This window comes from Anomalospiza imberbis, chromosome 2 (genome assembly GCF_031753505.1).
Source record: "Anomalospiza imberbis isolate Cuckoo-Finch-1a 21T00152 chromosome 2, ASM3175350v1, whole genome shotgun sequence".
In the NCBI taxonomy this organism is placed as follows: domain Eukaryota; kingdom Metazoa; phylum Chordata; class Aves; order Passeriformes; family Viduidae; genus Anomalospiza; species Anomalospiza imberbis.
The window spans coordinates 83,041,845-83,050,876 of NC_089682.1; the positions used below are offsets into that span (position 1 = coordinate 83,041,845).

Here is a 9,032-nt window from a genome sequence, read left to right on the forward strand (position 1 = left end):
GGAGAGGCCAAGGGATGTACCTTAACTGATCTAACTAGTGAGAAATCTATTCGGTGAATCACTACAAACTTCTCTGGTAACTGCAAAGAGGAAAGATGATTACTTTCCCTGACCTCCTCTGCGCACCTGAGCAGTAAGCAGCAGAGTACCCACAAAGGGGCCTGGCAGACGGAAGCATTTCGGCAGGACTGCGCCGGCGGGCTCTGCTCCTGCGCCAGGCAGCTGCCAGGTCCCGGCTGGAACACCCCCTGAAATCTGCACAGCAGCACCCTGCCAGCATTGGGGCAGAAGCCAGGCTCCAGGCTCCCCTACCCAGCCTTGTGCTCACACCTCCCAACACCAGTACCCGCAGCCAGGGGCACTGGGAGCAGCCCTCAGCCCCGCAGTGCTCGGATGCTGGAGCCTGGCAGGGCAGTAGTGCAGGGGAACAGTGCCAAGGGGCAAGGAAAGAGAGGGTCCAACCAACAGGTATGAATTACACCTGCTTACTGCACTTTCCCAGGTGTAGACAACAGCACATATAATCTCTCTTGCCCCAGAGCACCACCAGCACGCCTTCAGAGACCAAGGTTTTCTGGGAGAAGGGATTGGGGGCTGGCAAATAATTACATTCAATCGAAAGGTTCAGATTTGAGGAGCTTATTTTTGGAAAGAGAAATCAACACGTTTAACAGTGAGCAGGAGAACAGAGCATATAATCCTTTCACATCCTGACAGGGTAGAACTGCGGAGGCCTGCTATGAAGCATGTCTGAGTAACAGTATCTTCATTTTTTGAATATCTAATTAGGAGTTTCTATATATTGCAAAGCATTGCTATAAGATCTAATTTAGTTGGCAAACACTAAAGATCACAGTCTTTAAGTATGATTTTGGCAATCAAAATTCAAATCTGGATATGTTCCATATGTATGGAACCAGTACCTGTTTTTTTTTAATTCTAACAATTACAATCAAATTAGCAGATTAACTCATATCAGTTTTAAGCAAATGCAAGCTACAAGGAAATAAGCCTACACCACCACCATAACAGTGTATTTTTGGATTGTTAGTATCCTTACTCCCATTAGCGACTTCACATATATTTAATACATATTAAAGGGCAGTAAAAATCTAAGAAGGCTATGGATGCCAGAACTTAGCACTGACTTAGAACTCACATATGCCAAAAAAACATTTACAACTGTGCTAATTCCCACTGTGGGAACTGAAAGGCAGATTCATATAACACAATGAGCACCAAATCCATTCCTTTAATTTCCGTCGCCAAATTTTAATTAATTTCCATCCAGGCAAACACCAAGCATTTCTGCTGATCTTGCAGGATGTAAGCTCATTTGCACAATAAATGTGGTTTAACAAGTCACCACATTTATAGCAAGTTGCTTCAGTCTTATCTAACTGCACAGTTTGAAAAGTCAGTGATGGGTAAGTGAAACCCCACCCACGTCACAGTTTCTGGAGTTAAGCACAAGAAAACTGAAGAAGTTGCTACCTTGGCATTGCAAGTGAGACTGCCAACAGTAAATTGACAGATAGAGTCCACATTCTGAATTACCTGTATACCCCTTATTCAGGAAGGGGAAAAAGCATGCACTTTGCACTTCTGAGTTTCTCCTACAAAAATTAATGGCCGTACTCCAATGCTCCAGAGCACTCCTTCCCAAAAAAAAAAAAAAAAAGTGCTGTATAAATTTGAACAGGTCACATATAAACAAATCCTGGGAGGTACAGAGCACTGCAGCACTAAAGCAGCCTTATGCACTTTCAACTTTCTCCAGAACCACAGTTTCAATGGACAGCACAAAGGCTGCTCACACGCATCACTCCTACACATATGCACACCGCTCATTTCATTAAAAAAAAGTTTTAATTTCCCAATTTCTGCATGCGATGAAAATTTCATTCTGGTAGCAACTAAATTAAAGGAGGGGCATTTCTAACATTTTCTAAGAGAGACATCAACATGCAAGAAGCAGAGCCCAGTCACTTCATCATTTTACATCCTGGTACAGAAGCACCATGAAGTCCTGGCACTAAGTGGTCTTTGAGAAAGAGATACCAAAAAAAAATTAAGATGCTAATAAAATAAGAATTCTCATATATTACAGAGCACAACTAGAAGATATAATTTAGTCAGCAAATATTATGGCTAAGGGCACCTCTGCTTGCAAGCACTTTTCTGGTAATCAGTCCAAACTTAAATCTGAATATGTACTATTTCAGAGACCGTGTTCCCAGCACAATCTCTCAAGTACGCATGTGCCAGGCCCGAGAAGCTACACCCCATGGACCTACACAGCAACAGCCCTGACAAAGCTAAAAAGGAGTCCCATACACTCACACCAACATGAGCCTACTTTGCACACACCAGTAAAGCACTTGGAGAAACACGGGCTACTTAGAAATGCAATCACAGCCATCCCTGGCATGCTCCCTTGAAGTATCAACAGAACTGAATGCACTTCCAACTGCATGGATTCTCCGAATTCCCAAAAACCATGTTTCTAAGACTAGAACAAGAGAAGACGTGTACCTTTAAGTTTAATTAACTCTAGAATAAGACATATGTTCAAACAGAACTAGAACATATTGATATTGTGCAGTGATGCAAGATGCCTTTAACAGCTCAGTAAGTCATCTGAGCAAACTGAGTGCTGCCCTCCACTCCTCCAGCAATTCCTAATCTCTGTCTGATGCAGAAGCTGTCAGAGTCCCAGGAGTTTTTAAGTTACTACATTTTTAAAGATAGAGCCACTTCTGGTCCCATCTGCCACAAACCAAAGCATTGCTAAGCATTCACCATTCATTTCAGAAGCGCTTCAAAACTTAACATGTGCCTCTTTAGGTATCATTTTAAGCAATTCAGTAAAGACCAGTGTCCACTATAGAAATCTAGAACAAGCATGGGGCTTAATGGAGATCTTAGAAGATAATAACCAATCCCATAAAAGCACCTTAACTCTTTTTATTCCTTCTCCGTTAGGAATGGAGACCTACCAAGAAACCTCATGATGCTGCACTGCTCACTTTAGATACCTGCATATCATAAATGACAGTGCAGGAATGATGCACCTTTGTTTGATAAACACACATGATTAATGTTTACTAAGTAAATTTAGAATACTTAAATGTGAATATCACTTATCTTCACAGATCAATTCAACTCATGCTGAAGCTCTCTATGGAGCAGCAGAGATGCTGCTCTTCAAAATGAGACTCTTTCCAATGCACTTAATTTCTGAAGCACAACCTATCATCACCAAGAGCAGTGTTTCCCCAATATTTAAAACCCATTTCAGCAACCAGACTGACAAACAAAATGCTACAAAATTCATCACAGATCACCTGGGGAGGGAGGCATCTTAAGGGACAGAAGTAAATGCCCACAGGTATGTAACCAGTACTGAGGGAATACACAGGCTGAGTTAAAGGCAATCTTCAATTGTGATTTTTCCCACCAAAAAAAAAATCGTAAGAAAAACCTCACAAAAATTATCTTTAAGGTCCCTTCCAATCCCAACCATTCCATGACTCTGTGATTTTCTATGTACTCATTTCAATTTAAATAAATCATCTGAATTTCCATAATTTAAACTGTTCACTGATCTAGCTTCAAAAACTTTGAAAAAATTCAGTGAAAATTATTCTTGATTTTTTTCAGCATTTTTAATGTTTTTCAGTACATGTGATTTTCAAACCAAATACAACACAATCAGAACAACCCAGAATTAATTTTGCAGGAAGACCAATTCACTACAGAATAGTGCTGACCACAGAGTGCTCCTATGATAAGGCCACCCAAAGCACCTGTGCCACACCTGTTTTGTCCTCAGGCTTTCAGGCTTACAACCATTCATCCCTCTGTAGCTAGATATCTATTCTCATTCCTCCAACAATGACAGCAAAGGAATTTAGGTGAACAAGCTTCCTTGGGACTAGAAGTCAAGGAGGTGTATGTGCCCATGGGACCTTAACATATGCCACTATGAAAAATCAACAACACATCCACCTCCGGATGAGTGACACCAAAACTCCATGTTTCCTGTTCAAAAATGTTACAGTGTTTTATTTGAACCCATTTTCAAAAGCAGACTGAAAGGATGAGACCATTCAAGGAAGCTTAACTCTGACAGCTCCTTTACAATAAATCTCAACACTTGCCATAAAGCAAAGACATCATGACATACGCACATCACAGAGATGTTTTATATTTTATATATGATAATTAGCCAAAAAGCTATCATATTTGTGTCAAAAAATAGTTATCTACAGCTGCAGTAGAGTTCTTGCCTCTTCTGTTTTAAGCCTTGGGTCTCCCACTATCACAGTAAGGCAAAATGTTGCTTCTATTTGACTACTGTACTACCAGAAAAGTCTCGTTCTTCCATGTAACTTTCACAACAATTTCTTTCTTATCTCTACAGCAAATCTTGTTCTTGCTTCGGCTTTCTCTGAGCAGCACAGGTCACTATCAGCACTCATTCACAACCAACAATGCAGCACGTCTGGCAGAGCACATCCCCAGTCCTTCATTCAATGCAGCCACCCCCTGGGGGTCATGGGAGACTTTGCTCCCTTAGAGTTCAACAGGGTATTCGTTTATAAAGCAGAGTTTGTGACAAGAAAAGCTGGAATAAATTACTGTGTATGTGTAACTGAGAACAATTTACCTACTTAATAATTCTGTGTTACTGATAATTTTATGTTAATACCTTTGGCTCATACCCATATTTTAAAAGGCATTTTTATATTAATTATTTTATTCATAAGAGCTTGGATGCTGTTTTGAGCTCCTACCAGATAATGTTGACACCTCTGAACCTTCTTAAGTGAAAAATGAAAAAGAAGTTCGACATCATGTATTAAATCAAGGCAGTACCTAGTCACAAGCACTAGAGCACTCAGCCCTCAACTTCTGCCTGAGAAACATCACCTTGCCACTATGCAGAAAGTGCACGTTCTTTTTCAGTTCTTGTGTGTTTCATGTATTTTGTGAAGAATCTGAAAGGTGCCTTGTTGCACTTGCAAACATGCAAACCCCAACAAGATGAAGTGTCTCGAAGTTTTACTTAACAGAAAAAAAAATTCCCCCCCCTCCCCCCAATTTCCCAGCCTGCGTCAGCAGCGCACAGTGTACTCCCAGCCCTAAGTCAGTGCCAGGCTCTGAGGCGAAGCCGCGCTCCCTCTGTCAGCAGAAAAGGCAGTCGCTAATCTGTGCTCATCTCTGGAGCGATGTTCCTCCTCTGCAGGGCCCTCGGCTGACTCAGGCTTCGCTCCCAGCCCTACGCCTACAGCAGGTCCCCAGACCACGGGCAAACCAACGGCTCCCAAACTGGAAAAAAATAAAAGCAATCCTCACTCACACTGAGCCGTGGAGAACTGGTGATAAACAAGGCAAACGAGCTGCACGCCTCGGCCAGGCCATTTGCAGCGTTGACACCCAGTGGCTGCTGGTAACTCAACTTGAAAGTGCGTTAAAGAAACTCTGCACTTCCTTGGCTTAAGCGCTAAAACCTGCAAGCATGCAACTTTCAGAGCAGCCTGGCAGTTATGCAGCCAAAAGGATGGGGGTAACAAGTGTTCGATGTGTAACAAGGTGACTGTTTAATTATGGAAGGAAAGTCCATGTGTATTTACCCACCAGCAGCAGCAGGCTATGTACTGCACTCTTCCAGAGGGTACTGCAGCCAAAAAACATGCCAGTAGCAGCTCTCCCTGTGACAGCAGAGGTATGTGGGCATAGGACGTGCTCAGTCTGTTAGAGGGAGGTGTGCGAGACTCCTTCCTTGCTGAAGCACCATGGCACAAACAGCAATGGAATAGGAAGTGCCGAGTAAGTTACACAGCTCTATCAGTGTTTCTTACTTGCTTGCCTGAATTTGGGAGCTATTTGATTTTATTTTGGTTTGTTTGGCTTTTAGTTCTCTTCTACTCATTCTGAAAAGGCACTTAAGGAGACTAAAATACCACTGGAATAAAAAGCAGCACTTTCAAGTGACAAGTTACCTTATTTAAAAGCTGTCAGCTATCAATCACTTCACTCCTATTAAAGTTTTTCATGACAGATGTCTTCAGACAATTATCCTTTAATTTTTTTTAGTCAAACATATCAATAGAAACTAACAAACTACTTTCAAAAGCCCTAAAAACTTCCAGCTAAAAATGAGTTACAGATCAATCTGCGTTTCCTTATCAGGATGTTGCTTACCTCTAAAAAAAATTGAAATTTACAAAAAGCCGATGTAACAAACATTCCTAGCTGTGCGATTCAAAATACATAAACGCAGGATTTGAGTTGACACTTTTTTCTAGAACAGAGATAGATAATACAAATACTAGAAGGGGAAGCAAAGAGTTTGATTGGCCCTAACTGGAACTAAATCCCGAACACACCAGAGTGTGCTGACGCCGTGCTAGGTGCTCGCACCTCACGCATTTACTGCCATCGTTTAATCCCTCGCAGGGCTGAGGAGGCTCTGCCTGTACGCAGACGGTACAAGCTCGTTCTGACAACGCTCTCACGCAACAGTGTCACAAAACTCGGCGCTGCCTACGCCGCGCACGGGGACACGGGTGGGTGACACTTTCTCGACGGAGGCCTCGGGGAGAGAGGATTCGCTGGCAGCAGCGCTTAGCCTTCATCACTCACGGGGATGCAAAGTTGGAGGGTCCTATGCGCCTGGCGCTTGCCACCGGGACCGCACAGCCCCAGTCGCAGCTTCGCCTGGCTCGCCCCGCAGCTGTCTGAGGGGCACCGGTGCCCGAGGGCCCCCCGGGACCTGGCGAGCGGGTCCCTCGGAGATCCCACCGCGGGACTCCAGGCAGCACCGGCTGCGGCTCCGGCCGGCGCGGGCTGAGCACAAATCCCGGCCGTCAACAGGTTGCTCCGCTCAGACGGCAGGGACTGCGCCGCGGGAGAGAGGGAGCTCCGTCCCACCACGTAATGCAAGAAAGGCGCTCCCGCAACTCAAGTTTAACAAAGCCATCAGGTCAAATACTGCGGCTTACTCATTAAACACACGGTATTTCTGCAACCCTTGTTCTGCCTCCGCTCTTTCCCCATCCCTGTTTGCCTCTGTCCTCGCTCCACCGCCCGAAGGCAAAGCCCTGCAGCGCCAGGGTGGACGGCGGCACGGACCGGCCGCGTTCCGGGGCCGGTCAGCGCCGGGGCCGCGGCAGAGCTCCCGCGGCACCCCCGGCACTCGGGTGCTTACCCCGGGCCCCGCCGGCCGCCCCGGGCAGCAGGAGGCGGCGCCGCTCCTGCCGGCTTTGCCCGGGGACGGCGCCGTGACACCGCGTGAACTTTTGCTTTCGGCGGGGCAGGGCTGGGGGAGGCGGAGAGCAGGGGGGCGGCCCCGGTCCCTCCAGCGCCCCAGCGGCAGGAGGGCAAGAACGCTTTTCTCCCTTAGGAGTTCTCCCTTTGGAAAGATGAAAAAAAGAAATGTGAGGTCAAACTGAAAGCGCGGAGCCGGAGCACAGCAGGCTGCGCGGCGGGCATCACGCAGCCGGGGAAGGCGGCGTGCCCAGCTGCCTGCAGCGCCGCGGCTATGCCCGGGGGCGGCAGAGCCTGGCGGGACCCCCCTCCGACGGGGCGTCCCCCACCACCCACATCTTACCTTCCAGCCGGCCGAGCTGTTGCTGTCGCCCTTATCCTTGAAGTAAGGGACGCTCTTGACCATCCACTCGTAGATCTGGGAGAGGGTGAGCCGCTTCTCGGGGGAGCTCTCGATGGCCTTGGTGATGAGGTCTGCGTAGGACAGGTTGCCCCACGCGTTGCGCCGCGACGAGCTGCTCTTGCGGGGCTGCCCGGGCACGGGGCCCGGTGACAGACCGGCCACGGGCGGCGGCACCGGAGGCACCGGCGGCGGTCCCGGCGGGTGGAGGCGGCAGCCGGCCTCGGGCGCCGGGAAGTCCCCGCAGCGGCAGGCGGCAGCCTCCGGGGGGGCGGCGGCGGCGGGGGGCAGCGGCGCGAAGTCCTCGCTCTCCTCTAGCAGGCTGAGGTTGCTGATGAAGTCGGCGCTCAGCGCTCCCGAGGCGGCGGCCCCGGCCCCGGCCGCGGCTCCGGCCGCCCCATCGGGCTGCCCGCCGCACGACGGCGCCGGGCTGGAAGTGGCCGAGCTGGGGGGGTTGAACTCCGGCCGCGGCAGAGGCCAGGTACAGGAGCGCGGCCGCGGTAGCGGCTCGAAGTCGGGGTCGATGTCCACCAGCTGCGGTGCTTCGGCCATGGCGGGAGCGCGGCGGGAGCGGGGCGGCTTGGGCTCAGCGCCGCCGCCCCATGCAGGCTCCGGGCGCGGATCGGCGCGGCCCCGACGGCGCTACCGCCAATTCTCCTGGCCCCGCCGCCCTAGACCTCCGGCCTGACCTCCCGGCCCCGCCGCCCTAAACCCTGCCCCTGGCCGGCTCCCGGATCCCTGCACTCCACTGCAACTGCAACAGCAGCAACCCGGCTGCCCAGCGCGCACCGACTGGAGCGACCGCCCCGCGCGGGCCCGCCTCCAGCCACCCTCCTCCTCCTCCTCCTCCTCCCGGCGGGGAGGGACGGCCCGCGCCGCGCCAATGGCAGCGCCGCGCCGCCGCCCGCCTCCCGCCGCGGGGCTGCTTTGGCAGGAGGGTGCCGGTGCCCCCCGTGCTGTTTCTGGGTGGTTTTTGTTTCCCGGCGGCGCAGCGGGGAGAGAAGGGGCGAGCGGGCGGGCGGCGGTGCCCCCCGCGGCCGGGGCTGCCCAAAGGCAGTAAGTGCTCGCACGGCGAGCCGCGGGTGGGTGGCCACGGAAAATTCCCCCGCGAGTGTTTCTACCTCAGTCGCTGCCGGCCGGATCCCGCCGCCCGCATCGACGGGCCCGGTGCGGGTCGCCGCCGGGGATGAGCGGGGACCTGGGAGCGTCCCTCGCTGCAGCGGGGTGGCTGCGGGAGCGGGGGGGCGGCTCCCCGCTCGCACCGGCATCCCGGCAGCGCTGGCTCCGTGCGGAGCTCTGCTGCCGCCCGGCTGCCCGCCCCGCGGGAGCCCTGGCAGCCCCGCATACCGGACCGGGG

The 9,032-nt window shown here is 50.6% G+C and overlaps 1 protein-coding gene across 1 annotated transcript in view; it reads right to left on the reverse strand.

Moving 5' to 3' along the window:
- Positions 1–8,493, reverse strand: part of FOXO1 (forkhead box O1) — a 61,308-nt gene extending 52,815 nt beyond the window's left edge. Inside the window, exon 1 of the mRNA XM_068182075.1 lies at positions 7,619–8,493. Within this exon, the coding sequence (XP_068038176.1) occupies positions 7,619–8,227 (609 nt within the window). The 5' untranslated portion in view covers positions 8,228–8,493. The remainder of the gene's footprint in view (positions 1–7,618) is intronic.
- Between the last annotated feature and the right edge of the window lie 539 nt (positions 8,494–9,032).